The 25,270-nt window shown below is 43.2% G+C and overlaps 1 protein-coding gene across 4 annotated transcripts in view; it reads left to right on the plus strand.

Annotated features, from left to right (window-relative positions):
• The window catches only part of LOC311039175 (partitioning defective 3 homolog), a 757,442-nt gene that overhangs the window by 233,830 nt on the left and 498,342 nt on the right, over nt 1-25,270 (plus strand). For all 4 annotated transcript variants that reach the window (XR_014600133.1, XM_084048843.1, XM_084048842.1 and 1 more), the window contains exon 5: nt 7,632-7,769. Coding sequence is in view for 3 of the 4 variants with exons in the window: in XM_084048843.1 (XP_083904969.1) it covers nt 7,632-7,769 (138 nt within the window). In the remaining variant the exon portion in view is untranslated. The remainder of the gene's footprint in view (nt 1-7,631; nt 7,770-25,270) is intronic.

Below are 25,270 nucleotides of genomic sequence, written 5' to 3' on the forward strand. Positions count from 1 at the left end.
AAATAGGCTACATAATAATGTGGGGGTCCACGACATGGAAAATATTTGAGAACCACTGGTTTAAATGATAATAATATATAACATTAGGAAGCAAGCCCAAAATAAGCAACTAAACTTCAGAAACAAGCCCACAAAAACGCTGGCAACACTGGTCAACGCCAGTTAGGCTGACATCCGTTGGTGTGATATACTGTAAGGTAATTGGTCAAATAGTTGTATTCAAAAGTGCAAAAACATATACAAAATACCTCAAACATTCCAGCTTTAAAGTGTGGTATTTTGAAGGGCATTCAGTGGAAGGGTCCAAACCAGGAAGTGTATGTGTGTAACATGGTCAGAGGTGATGCTGGTGGTAAGGATACAAAATTCCAACACAACATCCTTAAAGGAGATCGACAGCTGGTGCTTTCATTAAACTCTGTGTATTCCACACGTCCCGGACTCCTCTCCCTCCTGGCTCCCAAACTGTGGAACAAACCCCCCATTGAAGTTAGAACTGCAATCTGAAGACTCATCTCTTCAGATTCCACGTTAGCCCGTAGCACTTGACCAAGCCTGGCATTCTTATGGAAATTTCAAATGTAATTTAGATAGCTGCTAGTCTCATTGTTTACCTGGTATCCTATAGTTTCTATAGTTTCAATGTACAGATTTATTTTTGATTGTATATTGTTTAGACTGATGTTAGGTTCTTGGTTTACCTGTGATCCTAGCTAGATTACTGAGGCGCTGCATTCGATGTATGTGTTTACCTTGCTTACCCCATTAAGACCTGAAGCCGATTCTACAAATGTCTTCTAAATCCCAACACTTTTCTGAAAAACTTATGTTTCTATATCAGAGGTGCTCAAACTTTTTCGTGTCAAGGACCCCCAAAAATTATATGTATTTGGCCCCCGACCCACATCTCAAAATATGTTGTTCCAGGGACCCCCAGAAGCAAATATTTGAGTTAAAAATGCTTGCTTTAGAAATATATATATATATATTCAAAGATTTCCACACATTTTCATGATTTTTCAAAAATAGCAGATCTACAAGCTCGAGCTTGTATATCTGCTATTTTTAGAGGCGCTAAATATAGATATTAGCCCTCTATACCTGGCTTTTGCGTCAACGTTCTGATTGGTCAGGCTCGCCAAGGTTCTGATTGGTCAGGTCCGTCAACGTTCTGATTGGTCAGGCCCGCCAAGGTTCTGATTGGTCAGGTCCGTCAACGTTCTGATTGGTCAGGCTCGCCAAGGTTCTGATTGGTCAGGTCCGTCAACGTTCTGATTGGTCAGGCCCGCCAAGGTTCTGATTGGTCAGGTCCGTCAACGTTCTGATTGGTCAGGCCCGTCGAGGTTCTGATTGGTCAGGTCCGTCAACGTTCTGATTGGTCAGGCCCGTCGAGGTTCACACAGGTGTGATTTTTTTTTAAGTGAGTCATTTTGTGATGACCACACACCGCCCACTTCACACTGGGTGTGATTTTTGGCGGCACAGAGCGGATCCTGCTCTATACCTGACTTTGTCCGTGTTCACCGTCAACGTTCTGATTGGTCAGACCCATCAACAAAGTGATTGGTCAAGCTTCACGTGACACATGGCTATAAACACATATCGATGACATAATGTATCAAAGGCGCCGCTACCTTCACACAGGGTGTGATTTTTTAATAGCCAAAGGTTAAAATAAAGCTTTTTTAGCTCGAATGAAAAAATGACACAGATGCGTTCCAGGTCTCAATGGGTTAAGTCCATCTGGATGAAGAACATCTGCTAAATGCCTAAAGTGTAAATCCTACTTTGACTTTCTAATTGGCATCAAATTTCTTTTTTCATTTCTCATGTCTTGTCTAGGCCTTTATGAAAGTTCATACTTTGTAAGTTTTAGTTTTTGGTTGTTTTTTTTTGCTACTCTGCAGAAGTATCAAAGCTACCTTGTAGGAAGTCCAGAACCCCCAGCAGTGTTGTGTTGCATTACAGCTGCCTGCCTTCTCACTTTGACTATACTGTTCTCCTCTATGCCCCGGAATCAAAGCAAAACATATCCTGGATATGAAGCCCTGCGCTAGAGACTTAATCAGAAACTACATACTTCTTTTGTTCCACGAAAAAAAAGGAGACAGAGTGGGAGACAGAGAAGGAAACACATTCTCTTTGTTCTAAATTCAATTTTCAGCGGCTGTCTGAGGGAGCTGGTAATGAAGTAAAAAGAAAAAAAAGGTCTATCTTAAGTACATCCTCCCCGCAGCTTCCCAAAGAGAAGGGAAGCCAATTAACTTCTCAAAATGGCCGCCCGTGTGGCGCTGACAGAGCCTTGGTGGTTTTCTAGGAAGGTAGATATTGCAAATGAGATGAGGGGCAGAGGAAGTAAAAAAAAAAGGGGGAATGATTGAGTGCTCGGAATGTGACACGGCAACCCTCCATGTGATTAGCGTTGCCTCCGCGCCTCGTCTTGATAATCCTATTTAAAAACACTCTGGTTGTCAGTGCCTCCATAATGTAACGGCAAAACTCCCCCGAGAGGAGGCTGGGCAAAGGAATGAAGCACGTATTAGAGACTATTTGTTTTGTGAAAGAGCACACCTTTATCAACCTCAACCCGGACTCCCGGAGATGTCGGAATTCTTTTGTTTAACCAAATGAACCCTAGTATCCTCGTATGAACCCTAGTAGTAATCCTTGCATTCTCGGGCAAACATTAGGACAAAAATAGCTGATGCGATGAGTCTTGTCGTGGTGTGTTTTGTGCTTGTAGATCGACTATTTTCAGGGAAGAGATTTGGAGTAGAGGGAAACATTTTTTATACAGACGTAGTATAGCTCTGGGAGCCCCTGGTAAGTATAATAGGGTATTAGTGATTAAAGCCCAAGACTGTTCGAGGTCATGTACGTAGAGTATGTGCTTCTTAGCAGTGATGGAAAGTAACTAAGTCAATTTACTAAATACTGTACTTATGTGCAATTTTGAGGTACTTTCACTTTTCTGGAGTATTTCCAATTTTCAATACTTTTACTTCTACTCCACTACATCTCAGAGGCAAATTTTGTACTTTTTACTCCACTACACGTATTTGAAAACTTAAGTTACTTGCTTTGTAGATTTGAATTATTATTACAAAACATACATTGACCACTTCAGCCCATTTAAACTTAGGCTATTTGGATGCGACGCGTGGTGAGCTTGTAGATCTGCTATTTTCAAAAGATTTTATACATATGATACTTTGTGGGCCATTCTGAATAATGACTACTTTTTCTTTTGGTAGTTGATGCCAATACTTTAAGTGGATTTTGATTACCGGACGTTCACTTGTAACAGAGTGTTTCTACATTGAAGTGATACTTTTACTCAAGTAAAGACATTTAGTACTTTTTTCCAGCACTGCTTTCTGAGGCTGTCAGGATGCTGATTGACAAAGACATGGCGTGGTTCTTCAAAGGAAGGAAGAGACACACACTGAACATGTGGACCTGGGCTGTGGACCAGGAACATGAACCCCTCCAACAGGGGAACATGTCTAGATGTCTATTTCAGAGTCTATTTTTGTCCCAACAAACAACAGATGCTTAATACATCACTCCGCGCCCGGCTTGAAAACATTTTTCTTAACCCATTTAGACCGGGAAAGAATCGGTGTTATTTTTAGATTTCTTTGGGCTATTGAAAAAATAGCAGATATACAAGCTCATAGTGCGGCACCGAGTTTTTTGAGAAATCGTGAAAAGTTTCCAAATCTTTGAATATACTGTATATATTTGTAAGCGAACATTTGTAACTCAAATCTTTGCTTCTGGGGGGTCCCTGGAACGAAACATTTTGATGGGGGTCGGTGGCCAAATACATATAATTTTGGGGGGGTCCTTGACAAGAAAAAGTTTGAGTACCACTGATATAGAAACAATAGTTTTTCAGAAAAATGAAGACATTTGTTGAGACATTTGACAGTTACAAATGTTCGCTTTAGAAATATATATATCATTCAAAGATTTAAACACATTTTCAGCAGATCTACAAGCTCTATGAGCTTGTATATATCTGCTATTTTTGAATAGCCAAATACATCTTAAAATTACACAGATTCGTTCCCGGTCTTAATGGGTTAAAGGAAATTTCTCTCGAAACCGCTCATCAATAACCTCGTCGGATTCAGCGAACATGTGGACGCAAGCCGTTGGTCTCAGACTATGACTCCCACCCCCGGGTTGTCTGAGACCATTTCCTCTCATACAGCACAGCCGTTATACAGCGCTCTGTTCTGTTCTGTTCTTTCTACCCCTTTTCCCCGGATCCAATTACCGCCGAGTCCGGTCGCGTTCGTTCTGCCAAAGCTCCTTGCAGCTGACACGCAGCTCTATACGAGAGAGAGAGAGAGCGCTCGCTCGTCATCGTCCAGCCTCGTATAAAGCCTGTGATCGTGTCCGCCAAGAGAACGACTTTTACAATGCCCTCGTATGGCGCTGTCGGCAGCAGCAGCGCCGCCTTGGAACCGCGTTTAGTCAACCGTCAAACTGCCTGATAAGAATGTGGAGGTGAAACGAGTGGTTTTAAAATCACCGCCTCTGCTTTCTGCGGCTCTCAGACCTAGTAATACGAAGGAAGAAGTTTGAGGAGACGTTGTTTTTTCACAGAGTGGTGGGACTAGGTGGGTGTGGGCCGGTCCCCGTAGGCCTGTCTCAGTGACCTGCCAGGGTCCTGTCCTGTCTGCAGGCCTTCCTTGGGCCCCGTCACGCCACATTCTAGTTCACTGAAGACACATGGATTATTTTACACAGGGACCGGGGCTCGCTCTCTCTCTCTCTGTTTGCTTTTTCTCTTTTCTCCCTCCTTCTTTCTTTCTTTGTTTCTTGGGGGATTTGTAGTAAATCCTATGTTTATAAAGTGAGCTGGATGTTGGGTGTAGTCTTATCATCTGATTGTGGTGTCATAGTTTTTTGCTATTAATTGTCTCCCACAGGCCAAAGGCGCGGCCGAGACTATGTTTTGCACCCTGTCCGTCCGTCCGTTCGCCAATCGACGTGAAACTGTGCACACACACTGCCTGGATGCCAGAGCAGAACCTCATGTAGGTCTTCAGTAGTTGGATAGAATCGTTTGATCATCATGTTTTTCTTGTACTGCAAAAAGTTGCGTTGGAAAAACTTTTTAAAAAAAAACTTTTTTTTGATAAAGTGGCCTTAAAATTCAAAAAATGTTCTTTCTTTCTTTCTTTCTTTCTTTCTTCTTATTAAAATACATTCACCTGGTCGGTGTGCATGTGTCTGTGATGCAGAGTCCTTAATTGTCCTCTAAATGATTGTGCATGAGTACGAAAGAGAGTTCCATGCAGACATACAGTGTGCGTGTGCGTGTGCGTGTGCGTCTGCGTGCGTGTGTGTGTGTGTGTGTGTGTGTGCGCGCACGCTTGCATTAGCACAAAAAAAAAGAGAGGATAAAAAAACCAAGTGGAGATGTAATTAATGTCGTCTCGAGGTCACCTCGGCAGGAATATGTTTTTACGCAAATGTTTTTCATGTAATGGAGGAGCTCGGCTGTGGCCCCCGCGTCTTATTAGCAGCCTGTAATATGGCTGGCTATTAGCAACATGAGATTAGAATGTGGGGTTAGGTAATGGAACTTTACCACGGACAGTATCAGCATGGAATGTGTCCAAAATAAGCACCCACCACCCCACCAACCCCCTTGTCAATCATCCTGTATGCAGTGTTGCCATGTCCGCCCGCTTAAGGGACTTTGGGCTTGTAAATATTGGTAGTTGCGGGTTGCGTTTTTTTGGCCTTGTTTCTGTTTTCTTCTTATTTGGGCTTGCTTCCTAAATATTGTTTACACATAGGTTATGAAACATTTTAATATGTCCGCAGACCACCCGCCCCCCCCCCTTCTGAAATTATTTTGTTCCAGAAACCCCCATACAAGATTTGTGTGGAACTGTGGTTCACTTTTTTCTTTGAAAATATCAGATCTACAAGCTCACAACGTGTCGCATAGCGACACGTTGTGAGCTTGTAGATCGGCTATTTTCAAATAGCCAATGGGTTAGAAATATGCTCATGTGGCCTATGTAATAGCTGCTTCTTTTGGGCTTGTTTTCATAGACCTGGCTGCTTATTTCTCTTGCAAATCTGGCAACACTGCCATACCCCTCTATATAAGGAGCACTGTGGTCATGTGGTACTCTTTTCTGATCCTCAAACCAGGAAGAGGACATGGCAAGTATGTGTGTTTGTTTGGCATGGTGATGAGCTTTAAACTGTGGAGATTAATAAAAGTGGTTATGTTTCAAACAAACAATTGTATCTGTGTTGTTTGCATAAATGAAATTAATATGAAATGAATGTTGATTAGAAAATGTAATGGAGATCTGTTACAAAGGTCATGGTGAATATATTGCAATGGTAACATATGGGAATAGTGACATATGGGAATATGGGAATAGTGAACTATAGTGAATAGTGCTGCAGTGAAATGAGTATTATGTGAAATGAGTATTATGATAAGAATGAATATGGTAAACAGAAAGTAATTAAATCATGAGAAATATAATGGAACATGTGAGGCTATAAAGATAAAGTGGGAAAGGCGTGTCTCTGTCTTTACCACATGCTTGTTCACATGAGAATTGGTAGGGTGCCTCTAAAGTTTTAAGCAGCTTTTCATGATGATTTATTTATTTATGCGATTTGTATACAGTATGTACGTGGTTTAGTCTATGAAATAAAACTGCTAATTAAATAAAGGAATTTGCTGGCAAAACATTTTATTTGGAAGTGTTCCATATTTCATTTTGAGAGGGGAAATGTTTTTTACTTGGAAATTCATCAATGATTTATGTATTCTGTGGGCGAAGGGCAGGTGACAACAGGCTAGTTTTAAATGAATGCCTCTCACCAGCAGCTCACTATTCGAGATGACACTGGTGTCATCGAGGGATGACACTTGGGCTGACACCTGTGTCAGATCTACAAGCTCACACTTGTACTTGCGAGCTTGTACATATGCTATTTTTGAACATTTTCGAAAAAATCTTGAAATCATTTGAAAAAATGTGAATAATGTTGAAGAAAAAAAAAAGAACACACACATGATGACATGAAAAAGTTTGAGAACCACTGATGCATACAGTTAAGTCCCCAGTGGTGTAAAGTAACTAAGTACATGTATTCAAGTACTGTACTTAAGTAAAATGTTGAGGTATTTTTACTTTACTGCAGTATTTCCAATTGTCAGTACTTTTACTTCTACTCCACTACATCTCAGAGGCAAATATTGTAGATTTGTAGATTTTGATTATCACAAAACATACATTAACCACTTCAGCCCTATATACATTTCGACCATTTGAAAATAGCCGATTTACAAGCTTGTGAGCTTGTAGATCTGCTATTTTCAAAAGGCTTTTATACATTTGAAAACTTGAAATAGGACATTCTGCCTAAATGAGTAATTTTACTTTTGGTACTTTAAGCACATTTTGATACCAATACTTTTGTACTGTCACTCAACTACATTTTGAATTCTGGACTTTTACATGTAACAGAGTATTTCTACATTGCGGTATTGATACTTTTACTTAAGTAAAAAATGTCAGTATTTTTTTCCACCTCTGGTTAACAAGTCCCTAATGTTTCTAATGGTTGTGTTTTAGGGGCGAGGAGGCCACGCCTACAGGAGTCTGCCCCGGGACGCTGCCGGCTGGGCGACGCAGTTCCAGAGGGAGACCACCCGCTCCTCACTCAGCGCCAACCACCCCATGGTGGACCGCTGGCTGGACCGGCAGGAACAGGTACCGTACACCCACCGTCCTCCTGTTGAAGTTTATACAGTATGTTTTCCTGCTGCTGGGCTTGCCATCTATGTCTGGACTGCTGGGCCGATAAGCGGCACACCTTGTATGCCCTTTTTCTCCCCCACACACACACACACACACACACACACACACACACACACACACACACACACACACACACACACACACACAGGCACGCACAAAGGCCGTTTCCGTATCCGTTCTAGACCGGATCTGCCACCTATGAACTCAAGTCCAGTCTATCCATATGGCCATCTGCCAGAGGGCAGACAGACTGATACTATATTAGAACATAAATGTGACACACACACACACACACACACACTAGAGCCATATGAAATCCGTGTTAACGGAATCGCGGACGGAATCGCGGAAATGACCAATAAAAATGGAATTGGAATAAAACACGGAATATTGCAGAATTTGGAAGAAAAAAAAAAATCGCGGTAAAATATTTTTTTTTACCGCGAATTTTTACAAATCCACGGGACACCACCATTTTGCATGGCCACATCCTACTTTATAAACAGTAAAATCCACGTAGAAATAGTCTTAGAAAGACGATAGAAACAATAATACATGCGCGACGCCATTTTGCGCATGCTCAGACCGAAGTCACCGAATTATTTTGGGAACATTTTTGCGTATAACACAACAAGGGCCATGTATGGACTGTTATATCTTGAACATTTATTCATTTCCACTTACCAGACACTTTTTTTTATGGTAAAAATGAGCATAAAAAGCAAAATACAGAATTCAGAAATATTAAAATGGAAAAAACAGAATTTGGGAAAAAATAAAACGGAATTGGGAAAAAAATAAAACGGATTTCATATGGCTCTAACACACACACACACACACACACACACACATGCACACACACATGCACGCACATAGAGAAGACGTGCCTGCATGCTTTAATACACGCACACACTCGCTTAGTGTACTCTGTAAGAGATTCTCAGTTAGCTAGCTTCAACTTTCAGCTTCCTATAATAACACAGTTCCCGTTCCACGCCGTTCCCATGTGGATCCGGAGAGCCGCATGATTCAATTTTAATTTACACCCGTGTCACAGTTCAGATGATCAGATTCAACACGCAGCGCATCATCTCACAGAGGGAGTCACAGCAGTTGAGCATTCTCTCTCTCTCTCTCTTCTCCCTGTTTCTCTCTCTTGTCTGTCTCTTTCATCATCACTCGATCTCTCTCGTTACCCGTTTCTACTCTTTGTTTCTGATGTGATTCTTTGTGATGGTCGGGTGTCACACCAGTAGCAGGGGGTGCTGTGAGATAAAAAATATGTCGGTGGGGTTAATTAAAAAGTATTGTGAACACTGTGGAAACACTAGCAGAGATAGTGTGTGTGTGTGTTGGTTGGTGTGTGTGCCTGCACACTCTTCATATGCACACTTTGTGCTATGCCACTATCATTGGCTGTCATTGTCAGAGGTTGTCTGTCCCATTCTCTTAAAAGTTACACAATCACAGACTCGGCATGCTATATTAACCGCTGCCTGTCTCTTAAACAGCCGTGTCACGACTAGCACCCCTCTCCTTAAAAGGCTTTCCTTTTACCATTCATATTTAAGCAGGCCTTCAGTTCCCACTCCCGGGCTATGAATTAGAAATGTGAGGCTGGACCATCCTTTACACAGAACGCAGTGACTGCTCTGCTTACCAAGGAGGGTTTCCGGGAAGGGCAGCGCCATTAGCCCATTCAAACCGGGAACACATCTGTGTAACCACTTTATCCACATTTTATATGCGCTATGAGCTTGTAGATCTGCTATTTTTGAAAAATCTTGAAAACAAATATTTTGAAAAATTCAAAGATTTGCACACATTTTCACAATTTCTTTAAAAAAATAGCAGAGCTACAAGCTCATAGCGCGGTCCTCGGTGCTGCGCTATGAGCTTGTAGATCTGCTATTTTTTCAATAGCCAAATAAATCTTAAAAGAACACAGATGCGTTCCCGGTCTTAATGGGTTATAAGACTCAAGATCCCAGCGTTTTTTCTGCAGAGGGGAATTCTCTCTCACTTTGTCCCTTTGATTACCTCTATGACTTTAACACATGTTCGCTCTGGCTGTGACGACAGACTCTAAGGTCGTACATTTAATCAATGCTCGTTAGCTAGCGCATAGCCATTTCAATATTTTGCGTTGTCATTGTGTAGGTTTTCTTTTACAAATGGACTTTTCAACTGAAACCATATTTCATGTTATTTTGAAAGTGTTGCAGTATGCTTTGAGAGTTGTAAAGATTAGAGTTTTTTTGGGGGAAAAAATATTCTCAGTTGATTGCTTGCCATTTCATTCCCAGAACGTCTGTAGTACATTACAGTTATGCAGTAGCTTTTGCATATATAGCGTCTGTCCTGCCCCATCGTCTGTCCTGCCCCACCTCTTTGTGCTAATCGAACTGATCAATAAACCCAGCCCCAATGTCAAACAGATCCATTCTCCAAAGCCTCCGGAGGAGGAGGAGACCCTTCCCCTCCACGGAGCAGGGCATGGAAATAGTGTGCTCTGTCAAGCCCGCAAATGCCACGGGCCTTCTGAGTTATTCTTTAAATAAACAGCTGCCATTAACGCCACCCCCCTATTATCCTAGTGATGAATGCTAATGGGCCTTCCCGCTCGGCCACACGCACGCGTACGTGCACGCACAGAGCCCACACTTGAATCTGGACGAGTGCCTCTCTCCGCTGTATAGGCCGATTATCCAGCCGGGTCTGATGATGATGAGGGACCGCCGTGCCCTCATTGGGGCGGGCCTGACACCGGCTGTCAATCACGCACAGCTTTAACCCAATGAAAACGACTCGCGGGAGAGAAAGCCATTGATTTAAGCCACTGGGGGAGAACCGCCCAAATTCAACGTTTGAGATCGAGATGAGGCCATCGGGTTAAGACACGGATAGAGAGAATGACAGAGAGAGATGACAGGAAAAAGAGAGAGACAGAGAGACAGACCGACAGACAAGTGGGGAGCTGTTGCAACACCTTTTATTATGATCAGGACTTGAGTCTTACTACCATCTCTTCACAGGCTTTGTTGCTTAACCCATTAAGACCTGGAACTGTGTCATTTTTAGATTTGAGCTAAAAAGCATCATTTTACACTTTCGGCTATTCAAAAATAGCAGATATACAAGCTCATAGCGCGGCACCGAGTGCCGCGCTATGAGCTTGTAGATCTGCTATTTTTGAAAAATCGTGAAAATGTGCACAAATCTTCTGAATATACCGGTATATATTTTTAAAGCGAACATTTTTAACTCAAATCTTTGCTTCTGGGGGTCCCTGGAACAAAATATTTTGATGGGGGTCCACGACCAAAAACATAATTTTGGGGGCCCTTGACATGAAAAAGATTGAGCACCACTGATATAGAAACATACGTTTTTTCAGAACACTGTTGAGATTTGGGAGACATGTAGAATCGGCTTCAGGTCTCAATGGGTTAAAATGAGACACCTCATTTGCATAGAAAGTGCCCAGGCTGACTAGCCTAGTCTGTTTGAGCTTCACCACAGCGTCGGGACAGAATACAGAATTCATTGAGCAAAACAAAAATCCATCCATTTCACTTTTCTCCACCGGATCAGATCATAGAGTTCTGACTAAATGAACCGCCAGCACACTGGCGTTTTTCTCTGAGTTTAATTCTCCAGACACAAAGAGAAAATGTTATCTTTCCCCGGCTCAGGTACTTAGGTTCACACAGAGTTGAGGAAAGTTTGCATCTCTCGGTGAAAGAGTAAAAGTTTTAATGAAAGTTTCTTCCTTTCTTCCTTCCCTTCGTCTTCGACTTCTTCTTCTTTACAGCAATGTCTGGCATTAGCCTACCACTGCATCTCAGAGGCAAATATTGTACTTTTACTTCACTACGATTATTTGAAAACTTTAGTTACTTTGAAGATATACATTATTATATTAGAAAATATACATTAACCACTACAGCCCTATTTTATATACAAGCTCACAACGCGTCGCATCGCGACGCGTTTTGAGCTTGTAGATCTGCTATTTTCAAACACTTTAGTACTTATACTTTTGGTACTTTAAGTACATTTTGATACCAATACTTTTTTACTTTTACGCAAGTCAATTTTGAATTCCGGACTTTTACTTGTAACAGAGTATTTCTATATTGCAGTATTGATACTTTTACTTACATAAAACATTTGAGTACTTTTCCCACCACTGTCGTTTGGTGGTCTGACACCAAAGTCGAGGTGTAATCAGCATCGTGCATCGTTGCCTCCACCGTCGTGGAGTGTGTCAACGTGTGCGGTGAATGTAATGCACATGGCAAAGTGCTTTGGATAAAGGTCCTATATAAATGCACCATTTACCATTTTACACACACACAAACACACACACACGCGCGCACACGCACACGCACACGCACACGCACACACACACACTCCCCCGGTTCCCTCTGCTACAGACACATTAGTCAAGCGGCGGAGTCCTGGGCCCAGTCCCCGGCTGGGCTGAGGTGATGCATCATTGTTAGGGAGGCCATCTCGCACGGGGACGTTTATTGGTCTCCCCCGGTGCTCTGGGGGGTATTCTAGAGCTGACCCGTCTGAGGGCTGACCTGGCTAGACGCTCAGTTAGGATTCCTGGCCAAACAGCTGACATACGCTATCCGATGGAATGAGACGTCATTACGGCTCACTCGAACCCTGTGTGTGTGTGTGTGTGTGTGTGTGTGTGTGTGTGTGTGTGTGTGTGTGTGTGTGTGTGTGTGTGTGTGTGTGTGTGTGTGTGTGTGTGTGTGTGTGTGTGTGTGTGTGTGTGTGTGTGTGTGTGTGTGTGTGTGTGTGTGTGTGTGTGTGTGTGTGCGCGCGCGCGCGCGGCAATCACAGTATTGCTTAGCCCCAGAAAAGGCACAGCCAGCCCCTCCACACACTTAAATTTCAACTGTGATTCCAGCTCCACTCTTCCCTAGTTGCGGACTAGAAATACCTCAGAAATTGACGTCGCGGCTCGCGAGTGAACAAAACCTCTCCGTGGAATAAATGAACACCATAAACAGCAGGGATTACGTTGACACACAAACACACTGAAGTGATTGAGAGGCACTTTATAAGAAAACGAACGCGTATGTTGAGCTAACGTTAGTACTTGTGTTGCCACTGTTTTCTCGTTGGGTCATGTGTTATAATATGGGCTTTTGACATTCCTCATCTTACCGGTTACGGCGTGACGGCACATAATCTTTTTAACGGAATGCCGTACCGGCCCGTTCCGGCCCACTTTCACCCCCTGCAATGACCATCACTTTCACACATAGACCCATGTCTTGGCCACAGAGATTGGAATCAAACTCAAGCTGACATCAGATTTAATTCGCACATGCCACTTTTTTTTTTCTTCTCACAGCGTAGTGTGGCAGTCTCTGCCAACACCATCTGCTCCCCTGACATCACACCTCTGCGCTCCGCTAGCGCTGCCCCTTTATTGTTTCCCACCTCCGATTGGCTCTCCCTCCACTTCCTACACAGGCTCAGTGGTGGAAACAGAAACTGAGATGTGGAGTAAAAGTATAGACAATTGGAAATATTGCAGTGAAGTAAGAGAACCTCAGAATTGTGCTTATAAGTACAGTACTTGAGTAAATGTACTTAGTTACTTTACACCACTGCCAAATGACACTCCTCCCGCTCCCTGAGGTACGACGTCCACGTGAGATTCCTGGCATGGCTTATTTAGGGAGCAGCGTTGGGACAATGGTCTATTTAAAGGGGTATAAGATACATATATAGGCCTTTTTCTGTGGCGGGACACACGGCTTTAGGGAAAGCCGTATAGCATTTATTTAGCCGCTGTGAAGTTTGTCTGTTCTCTGGGCCGGAGAACAGCTCGTGAGCCCACTGCAGACTGCAGGCCCCGTGGCGAGCTGCAGGCTATGTTAGAGCGGCCAAGCATGGAGAGACAACACATCATCAGCCTCTCTCTCTCTCTCTCTCTCTCTCTCTCTCTCTCTCTCTCTGTCATTCTCTCTTTGAATAGTCAATAACAAAGTAGTCTACCGACAGAGTAGCACTGGTGTTGCCATGCCTGCTTATTATAAGCGACTTTGGGCTTTTTTTTTTTGTAAAGTCGCTTGTAATTATTGGTAGCTGCGGGTTGCGTTTTTTTTGGCTTGTTTTCCTAAAGTGTAGCTTACCCCCGTCTGAAAATAGTTTATGCCAGGGACCCCCCATACAAGTTTTGTGTTGTAAAACGTTCCACATTTTATTCAAGATTTCTCTTTGAAAATAGCAGATCTACAAGCTGGCGACGCGTGTAGATCGGCTATTTTCATAGCCAATGTATATAGGTTTAAAGTGCTCACGTAGCCTAGTCACTTATTTTGGGCTTGTTTTCATAGACCTGGCAACAGTGCATCAAGCCCCCCCCCCCCCCCCCCCCTCTCTCTCTCTCTCTCTCTCTGTCATTCTGTCATTGAATAGTCAATAACAAAGTAGTCTACCGACAGAGCAGTGAGTGAGTCACAGGTGAACGTCGGGTCCCCAGCTTGCTCGAGCTCAACATTGCATTTTCATTTGATCTACGCCATTGTTTTCTTTTCAATTGGCCTGCGACGGTGTATGCTGCGGAGTGTGTGTGTGTGTGTGTGTGTGTGTGTGTGTGTGTGTGTGTGTGTTGAGTGAATGTCCATGGATGTGGGCTAGAGAGCCGGTCGGGGGGGTGAAATCCAGCGTGAGAGTGTTCCACATACCTCTGTAGTGACATCAGCACCACTGTCCTGTCTGCTGTCTATTAGATGACCTTGCTCCATCTTAATTCACCATTTCACACACACACACACACACACACACACACACACACACACACACACACACACACACACACACACACACGTAAGCAGAGTGAATTGCCTTTGCCACTAGCGGGTGTGTCACTGAAAGCAAAATCTGTGACGTAACACAATTGGGTATATATTCCCAACACTGAAAATTACCAAACGTTGCAGTGTTGACATGTTTTTATTCTGCAGACCAGTGCTTCTAAAAAAAATCATGTCAAGGACCCCCAAAATAATAATGTATTTGGCTGCGGACGCCCATCTAAAAAAAAAAATGTGCCAGGGACCTGCAGAAGCAAAGTAAAACATTTAAATTCAAAGATTTGCTAATATTTCCACAATGTTTCAAAAATAGTAGATCTACAAGCTTGTAGATATGCTATTGTTTGAATAGCCAAAGTATATATTATGGTTAAGGTGGTTAAAATGTAGATGGGGCTGTGCTTTCCTCTCCTCCTCTTCCTGCTCTTTGGTCTTGTTGAGGACCAGGTTGTTCTCCTGGCACCATTGTGTCAGTTTCCTTGACCTCACACCCCTGGAGGCGGTCTCATCATCATCGTCATTGATCAGGCCTATTCCCTGTCATGTCGTCAGCAAGCGTGACCACTGTGTCGGAGCTGTGCATGACCACGCAGTCGTGCTGGTTACAGGGAGTAGAGGGGGGGACTCGGAACGCAGCCCTGGGGGGTCTAGGGTCAGTTGAGTCCTAGGATTCTGAGCTTGGTTTGTAGTGTTGTGGCTATGATCTGTTTTGCTAGCAAGAAAACTGGCGGACAATTGTGGACAATAAATGATCTATCTCACTGTATCTATCTGTCTGCCTGCCTGCCTACCTACTTACCTATCTAATGCATGCAGCACGCATAAAACTCTTCACAAAACAAAACTGCAAATGATACGTTTCTCCATTGTCTACACTGATCTGGTGTCTCTGACACAAAGGGTTGCTACGTCACATTCGACAATTTGATTGGCTGCCAGTGCCACCTGGCAAAAAATATGTGCATCTCATTTGTATCCAGTTTTGACACTGTCAACTGCCGCCTGCTTACATTAAACATTAATAATGGGAGGTGAAACGCCACCCTCGAAAAGACAGAAATAGCTCACATCTATGCACACGCGCGCACACACACACACACACACACACACACACACACACACACACACACACACACACACACACACACACACACACACACACACACACACACACACACACACACACACACACACACACACACAGTGAGCATGGCCAGTAGGTGCTGCTGTGTACACAGAACAGAACACACATCTCCATGTTACCCTATACCTTCTCCATCCTCCTCCACTTATTCTCTTGTTGCAGAGACGCCCTTTTGCTCTCTCTTGTTCTTTCTCTGTTTCTGTCTCTCACTCTGTCTCTGTGTCTCTGTCTGTTTCTCTTTCTGAAACAGACAGTTTGATGTGAGGCAAACGTTGTACTTTTACTCCACTACCTTTATTTGAAAACTTTGTGGTGTTACTTTGTAGATTGTGATTATCAATACAAAACATGCATTAACCACTTCAGCCCTATTTAAACTTTGGCTATTTGAAAATAACCGATCTACAAGCTCACAACGCTAGATCTGCTATTTTCAAAAGAGTTTTTATACATTCTACACATTTGAAAACATGTGAAATGGGACATCCTGCATGATAAGTACTTTTGCTTTCGGTACTTTAAGTATATTTTGATGCCAATACTTTTGTACTTTTACTTAAGTAAAACATTTGAGTACTTTTTACACCAGCAAAGCCTTTTTTTGTGGTTCTCAAATATTTTTTGACACAGAATCAAATGTTTTATGGTCATGATTCACCAGGAGCCTGGATGGCTTGGTTCCAGCCAGGCTTAAAATATTTTCGGAAATCTCTATATAATGGGCTGACTGAATGGGCTTTCTATCTGTGGAACCAGAGCCGGTAAACCAAATTGCCACCACTGCTATGCTCTATATCAGGTCACACCCATTCGACCCATCCGACCCCCACTAGGCAGGCTGGGCTGATACTTTTAGCACCTTTGGAGTGGAATAGCTTGTTGATGGAGCCTAGCTATATTTAAGTTCCTTCTCACCTAACCGCTCCAAGGGTATTCTCTTTGCTCAGCCATGCAAACGAATAGCTGCTCTGTCTCTCTGTCTCTCTGTCCCTCTGTCCCTCTGTCCCTCTGTCGCTCTGTTTCTCTGTCCCTCTTTCGCTCTGTTTCTCTGTCCCTCTGTCTCTCTCTCTCTGTCTGTCTGTCTGTCTGTCTCTCTCTCTGTCTCTCTCTCTCTGTCTGTCTTTCTGTCTGTCTGTCTGTCTGTCTGTCTGTCTGTCTGTCTGTCTGTCTGTCTGTCTGTCTGTCTGTCTCTCTCTCTCTACCACTCGCTGCCTTTCGTTCATGTCTCTCCTGCCACTCAGTCTTAATGTGAACAGAACCAGTCATGGAGGAGACAGACAGACAGACTGTGACCTTGTACTAGTAACAGACTATTTTCTACAATAGGGTATTGATACTTTTACCAAAGTAAAACATGTCATCACTGCCTCCTCCCTTCCCCCGTCTATCCTCCATCCTTCCTTCACCTCCACTATGTCCTCTGGGGGTTCCTTCCACCTGCCCTCCCCTCCTCTCTCGCCCTCTTTCCTTCTCTCCATCTCTCACCTTACACTCCCACCTTTTCTCTCTCTCTCTCTCTCTCTCTCTCTCTCTCTCATATCCTTGTCCTCACCACCACCCTCCCCATCAAGCATCTTGATTTTCCCTTCCTCTCTCATCCCTCGCTCATCCCTCTCTCCCTCCTTTGAGGCTCCCTCTAGGCCCCACCCCCACTAGGCTCTGTGGTGTGGCAGGGGTTTGGAGGCTTAGTTCTGGGGGGGGGGGGGGGGTGGTAGTTCCCCCCTATGAGTGACTGTCTCAGTCCATTAGTCTCAGGTTCTAGAGAGCTGCACAGCCATATACAGTATCTATGTACTCTACAGTACATTCCTCTTACTGGCTCTGGAGCTGGACACCAACACCTGCTCTATATATGACCCTTAGTTGCTAACTTATTCATGCATTCTTTTTGTACCAGCTTGCAAAGCATGCTGGTCTTAGAAGAGACTGACCTACTAGTCATCCATGTGTTCGACATATTCGCGACATGTTTTCAATCATTGGCTGTCCTTTAAGCCAATGGGGATACTGTCCCATACCCTGAACGTGTCCTCCCAGGTTATGGTACTAGACACGCCTCTCGCCTCTATGCCTACTATACACGCCTGCCGTCGGTTCAAATCACTGTTACTTTACACCTCTGCATACGAATAGAATAGAATAGACTTTATTTGCCATTTGCACAAGTGCATAGGAAATTTTGGAGCTCAGCTCCCAGGGTCAGCATTTTAAAAAAGAAGACAGAAAGTACAGAGAGAACATACAGTACATCCTACAATCCTACATAATATCCTACCACACTCACCAAAGACAATATCAAATATAATAAATAAGCCCGTCATAGTAAAAAATAAAAAAACAGTGCAAATAGTGGTGCAATTCGTCTTATCACAATCTGTCCTAACGATCTGTCCTAACGAGCTGCGTATCGTCCGTTCTTTCTGTGAAATAAGCAACACTGCTAGTGGCTCGCCATTGGCTTAGACCTGTCTAAGCCAATGGGGAGCCACTAGCAGTGTTGCCAGATTCTGAGACAAATCAGCAAGCTGGTATACATGACTGAGTCATGTCTTGTTTTAGTATATTCTGTAGTCTGTTTTCTTTTTTGTATATCCTACCTCAGTAACCCAGGGAAGGTGCAATTCTAACTTGTTGTAACTTTTTTGTATATCTTTTTTTCCCCGTATTGAACGCCCTACTTAATTATACTACAGCGTCACACAAAAGCATCAAAAGTGAATTTGAATCCTGCAAAGTAACAGTTTTGGTCGTATGAGGTTTCCACCCGACAGAGGCGATATACTAGCCTATATCCCAGCCTATGGTCATTCACTATACACCATTGTATTACACACCAGCTACTTCCAACCGCACATTGTGATTGGCCAAGACACACAGAGTCGTGCCAATAACCACAACATACCAATGGGGCAAATGAAAGGTGTTGGTCAGACGGGGCCGTTTTGTTGGCTACCAAAACAAACAATGAAAACACCACAATACAGTGAGAGGGCAATGTGTTTCTGCAGGTAAACACCGGCTGCACTACTCCAATGACTGATGACTGCTCGTATATAGTGGGAAATGATTGGTAAACTAGTCAGCCAAATAAAGAGGCTGACTTGTATTTGCATTGGCTCTGTCAACATGACTCTGTGTTACCAATCAAACTATAGGCCAGTCACAGCAGCAACAATGAGTGGACAGACTAAACACTAGTTACATTATGTGCTGCACTTCTTTGTCCGACTTCATTTATGCTATTTATTTTTGTAAAGTTTTGATTCATTATTGTGTTTTATTTTATTTAAAGTGATATGGTCTAGTTTAGGCGTTTTTCAGCCTTTTGAGCTGGTTCATTCTGAATATATACAAAATGATTAGCAATAATAAAATGCTGCTGCTGTTCGTGTGTGTGTGTGTGTGTGTGTGTGCGTGTCGTGTGTGTGCGTGCTCTCGCCTGTGTGTTTGTGTGTGTGTGCGCGCGCATACTGTACTTGCGTGCGTGAGTACGTGCTTACAGTTGCGTGTGTGTACAGTATTGTGTATGTGACTGAACGAGCGACTAAGCGGAGACCCTTGGGGTAAACCATTCGCTAGCGCTTTGCCCGGAAAAAACAACTCTCTTGTGTAAAATCTCAGCATTCAGAATGGCTGTTCTTCCACTTTAAAACGCACTCCCACCCCACACACACACACACACACACACACACACACACATGCACACACACACACACACACACACACACACACACACACACACACACACACACACACACACACACACACACACACACACACACACACACACACACACACACACGTACAGTACCACACGCACAGGGGAATAATGAGAAACGACAGAGATAAGTGCTTAACAACTTACAACAACTTTCACAACTTAATCCCAAGCTCATAACGCCGACACAGACAAATGTACTTCCAAGGACACAGAGTGTGTCTGAGAAGTCCTTTGGCTGGGGACCAGGCAGACACACAGAGAGCTAACAATCACTCTGCTCTGTTCTGGGAATCAGCCCTTTCTGCAGGAAACACACAGCTACGCATTCTTTTCTCTCACATGTCTTTGCCTGATTTATGCTAACTAGAGGTTCGGGCGCCCTCACATCTAGAGCCGCTACGCTATGCGACGCTCACATCTAGAGTTCAGGCCCGCTACTTGGACCTCACACCTATAGGGTTGGGATCCTTTAGGATTTTGACAATTCTGGTTCCTTAGCGATTCTCTCTTAACTCTTTGACTGCCAGATCAATGGTGTAATAGTGTGCCACTGCTGCCAGCAAAAACAGCGATTTTGGAGGAGGAGCAGGAGGAGCGGAGATCTAGCAGATATAGTACACGTTGTACCCGTCTATGTGTCCCTTTTGTGCCCATATATAGAGATGTCTATCTGTCTTTCCTTGTCCCTTTTATGCCCATATATGGAGATCCCCGATGTCATCAGTATATGCCCATATATTGGAACGCCCATATATGGGCATATTAGTTGAATCGGCGGTTCTGGACAACTGGTTTTTGACCGTATAAATTAGGGTTTGATTTGTAGATGGATTTCTGATCGTTCGAAAGCTAGTGGAAAAGTTTACAATCATTACCAACAGTCTAAAGTTACTGTGTATCAAGAGTTCAATCAGTCAATCAGGGAGGGAATTAATTGGCATAACGACTAAATTGGGGAGAAAAAGGTGGTAAAAACTTATTGGCTACTCTAAAATAAATTAAAAAAAAGAGCTTGGATCACAGATAAGGCCTTTAATTAAACACGTTCAACCTAGCGTCCCCATTATGGGCAAGTCATTATAGGTGGAAATTAAACTTTTTTTTATTTTCATTTAATCAAATGGTGGAGCTGGGAATCCACATGGGAACGGCATCATGGCTCCAGTGTGGGTGTGGGACCAGCCTGTGACACACATGAAGGTTTTATACAATTAAAGTCTGAAGACTCTGAACCATTATGTGAAACTTTATCTGGAGGTACGTTGGTGGCCTACTGACAGCGTGTAGGCTATACAACGTTTGCCACTGATAGGTCTGGACACCAGTGGTCTAAAGTAACTAAGTACATTTGCTCAGGTACTGTACTTAAGTACAATTTTGAGGTATCTTTTACTTTACTGGAGTATTTCCGATTTTCAATACTTTTACTTCTACTCCACTACATCTCGGATCCAAATATTGTACTTTTACTCCACTACATTTATTTGAAAACTTTAGTTACTTTGTAGATTTTTGATTACTATTACAAAACATTTGAATATATTAACCATTTCAGCCCAATATACTATTTGAAAATAGCCGCTCTACAAGCTCACAACACGTCCAATCGCGACACGTTTTGTGAGTTTGTAGATCTGCTACATTTTGAAAACATTTTGAAAACTTAAAATGGGACATTCTGCACACAGCTCTGTGTCCAGAATCAGCCCGGATCTAATAAATAAATGACCACATGTATTATGGCTCTAGCGGGAACAGAAGCTGCTGTACTGAGGACAAAGGCGGAGCGAGGACAAAATGTATTGTGTTTTTTCCCCCTTTCCTGAACAAGTACCATCACACATCCCCCTTCTGAATTACAACTGCTTTCACATCTTTTCCCACTTTTTTTCCCTCCACCTTAACCGTCTTACTTTTGGTACTTTAAGTACATTTTGATGCCAATACTTTTGTACTTTTATTCAAGTACATTTTGAATACCGGACTTTTACTTGTAACATATATTCCTACATTGTAGTATTGATACTTTTACTTAAGTAAAACAAAAAAGAGTACTTCTACACACACATTTGAAATAATATTGTCCACATGAACAGAAGAACAAGAATGCCCTGTACAAAGGACATAAACTGCCAATGCAGACAGACATTAGGTAAACTGCCAGTTACAAAGTGCCTATAGACGGCAGAACATTGTTACATACAATACTTGTCAGACACAGCAGACATCAATCATGGATAAAGGAAACAACGCCTCTGTCAAGTTGAGCGGCTTCCTATAATGGCTGACACCGAGCAGTATACCTTAAATTAGTTGTACTTTTTCTGTAATTGTATTCTTGCTCTGTAAAGCACTTTGAGCTGCATTTCATGTCATGAAAGGTGCTGTACAAATAAAGTTCATTATTATTATTATTACTACTGCCGGCCATTTGAAGGACCCCCACAACCAACTTTCACGTGCCCTAGGAGAGAGAGACACACACACACACACACACACACACACACACACACACACACACACACACACACACACACACACACACACACACACACACACACACACACACACACACACACACACACACAGGCATGCAAGCACCCACCAAATTGCTGAAATAGTCGATCTACAAGCGCGATGCAACGCTTTTCGCTATTCATCGTACAACGAAGTGTATATACTGTAGGACACGGTTAAGGAGGAAAATGTGTGAAAGCGGTTGTAATTCAGAAGGGGGATGTGATGGTACTGGTTCAGGAAAGGGGGGGAAAAACAACACGTTTTGTCCTCGTTCCTCCTTTGTCCTCAGTACAGCAGCTTCTGTTCCCGCTAGTGCCATCATCATACATGTGGTCATTTATTAGATCCGGGCTGATTCTGGACACAGAGCTGTGACATCCTGTGACAGATAATGAAAGTGCTGCGACCCTGGTGTCTGTCACCTCTCTCACTTCACACAGAGAGGGAGAGACACAGAGGAACAGAGGTCAGACGGACACGGAGAGCCATGCGAGGGCCATGAGATGGTAGAGAGACAGTTAAAAGACAGAGAGAGAGAGAGAGATTTTTCATCTTTATAGTAGTTCTGCCCCATACACGTGCCAAAGCAGGAGCATAAAGGTGTGCAGGACTTCCTTCTTTCAACCTGGTGGACTATTTTAATTAAATAAAATTAAATAGGCAAACTACTTCTGGTCAGATATTATTGTTCTATAGGTATAGCTATAGATTTGCTTAATGTGCAACATTGTTTCCTCACTCAGTAAACTAACCAACAGACATTATAACTAGTGTATACAGGGTATCTGCACATTTCTAAAGAGCTTGTGAGCTTGTAGATATGATTATTTTGGGGGGTTGTGGCTTTGAAAAGCTTGAAAAACACTAGTCTGGTAGGCATAGCCCGGAAAGGGGGGGGGGGGTGGGTGGGGGGGGGATTTCAGCATAGCTGCAGGGCATGTTCATAATGCCATAATAAAGGCAGATGTATCGATGGATAACTCACTACCTGCTGTATTATGAGCAGTGAATAATGAATTTATGCCTTCTTACCACCGCTGTACTTTAACATCTAGCCTCTCTCTCTCTCTCTCTCTGGCTTCCCTCTATTTAATCAACAAAGACTCTCAGCCTTTAAATCTGTCTCTCCCTTGTGTTTTTAAAGACACGCCTAATGGCTCATAAAAGTTTGGGGGCCTATGACGCGGATTTACTTTAAGTATATTAGGAGAACAACAGGTTGTTAATGCTGTTAAGCAAATTAGATCAGAGAGAGAGAGAGAGAGAGAGAGAGAGAGACTGCATTTATCCACATCAGTATGAGAGAGGACTTCACAGAGCTGACATTTGGAGAGGATGCAAAGGTCTCGCTCCGTTGTGTTTTTTTTCTATCCCTCCATCCATCTCCTTCTCTCTCTCTCTCTCTCCCCCCGTCTCTTTCTCTACCTCCGTTCGTCCCTCTTGTTTTCCTCTCGCTGGCTGCCTGTCAATGGGCCCTGGCTTGGCCTGGCAGTGTGTGGAATACATCATCTGCCAGTATAGTGGCTGTTTCATATCAGGGGGGGCCTAGTGGCTGATCTATCAATGACACAGCTGCATTCTGTCTGCCCACTGTATCGTTAAATTGCACTTTAATTAAATTAGACCAGCTAATTATGAGGGCTTAAATCAATCACCGAGTCAATAGCAAAAAAAAGAGCGGACGGACGGGAGGGCCCCGAGACTTCTGAGACCTCGTCGATAATGTGCCCCAAAGGAAACCTTTGCTCCCGCTCTGGTTGAAAACCGGAGGTTCAAACAAGTCTGGAATTGTCCGTTGAATTGAGTTAACTGTGATCCGTTTTTGTCCAGAGCGCTCTCTTTACACGCTCGGCGGATAATGATGCAAGGATTGCGGTGCGGGAATGCTTTCTGAGGAGCTGTGCTCTATAAGCACCGTTCCGGATCTGACCTCTTTTTGGAACGGCACATGAAAGGTTGCCTGCTTAACCCTTTAAGACCGGGAACGCATTTTTGTGTGTCATTTTTAGCAGAGCCATGAAGACAGTTCTGACACTAGCGTCGACTTCCATTGTAAGAATGGAATGCGGAAGTGCTCTGTCTATCTCAATGAGATAGTTCCAATGTTTGGAACTATAGCCCATAGGAGCCCGCTTTGCGGCGAGATCAAAGCGTGTCGTTACTCTCTTTTCTACACTCTTATTTTTAGATTTCCTTGGCTATTCAAAACTAGGCTCGTAGCTTATAGATCTGTTATTTTTGAAAAACAGAAGTTGTGACAATGTGTGCAAATATTTTGATATAATATACATTGTTAACTTAAATCTTTGCTTCTGGGGGTCCCTGGAACGAAATGTTTTCAGATGGGGGTCCGCGGCCAAATACATATCATTTTGGGGGTCCTTGACATGAAAAAGCCACTGATATATGTAGCAACATACGTTTATCAAAAACAAGCTCATAGCGCTATGAGCTTGTAGATCTGCTATTTTTGAATAGCCAAAGAAATCTTAAAATGATGTGTTCCCGGTTTGAATGGTTTAAGCTGGAACTTTGATGCACAAATAGTTCAAAGGGATTATCGCTTTTAAGGTGCCTGGGCTTATATAGGTGAGGGTGAGGTGTTTCTTTGGGGATGTAATTCCGTGATTGAGAGCGTATACCCACCGCTGAGGAGGAGACGGACGCAGGGCTGAAATCCCGGGTCTTTTCCATCACGCATGAAAAAAGGAGCTAGCGGTGCTTTTTCGAAGATTAATCATCATTTTGAGCGTATTAAGTGGGAGGACAGTCTGCTCCCAACGTTTAATCCATCTTTCAAACTGTGAAGGTCAGCAAGCAAGCGTTACCCCTTGCTGAAATAATAGCGCCTGTTTGAATTTCAATGAGCGAGAGCTACGCGTGGCGTGTTCGAATCTGGCCTTCGTAATGAAATCCATTTCTTGTTCTTCTTTTAGCGGCTATTCTGCAATTATACAAGTCACAAATCACGCTGGCTTATTATGCCAGGAAGAAACTACTCACCCCGGTCTTGATTCGCGGTGCCAGCCGGTGACCTGAACTGCTTAATTTAGCAGTGACTTCCATGCAAATGTTGTATCGACAGGGAACTGAAAGTAAATACTAAAAAAGTAGTCTTAGCCCATTGAGACCGGGAACGCATCTGTGTCATTTTGAGATTTCTTTGGCCTATTCAAAAATAGCAGATATACAAGCTCATAGCGCAGACATGAAAAAG

The sequence above is a fragment of the Gymnoscopelus microlampas genome (assembly GCF_963454915.1).
Source record: "Gymnoscopelus microlampas genome assembly, chromosome: 22".
NCBI lineage: Eukaryota > Metazoa > Chordata > Actinopteri > Myctophiformes > Myctophidae > Gymnoscopelus > Gymnoscopelus microlampas.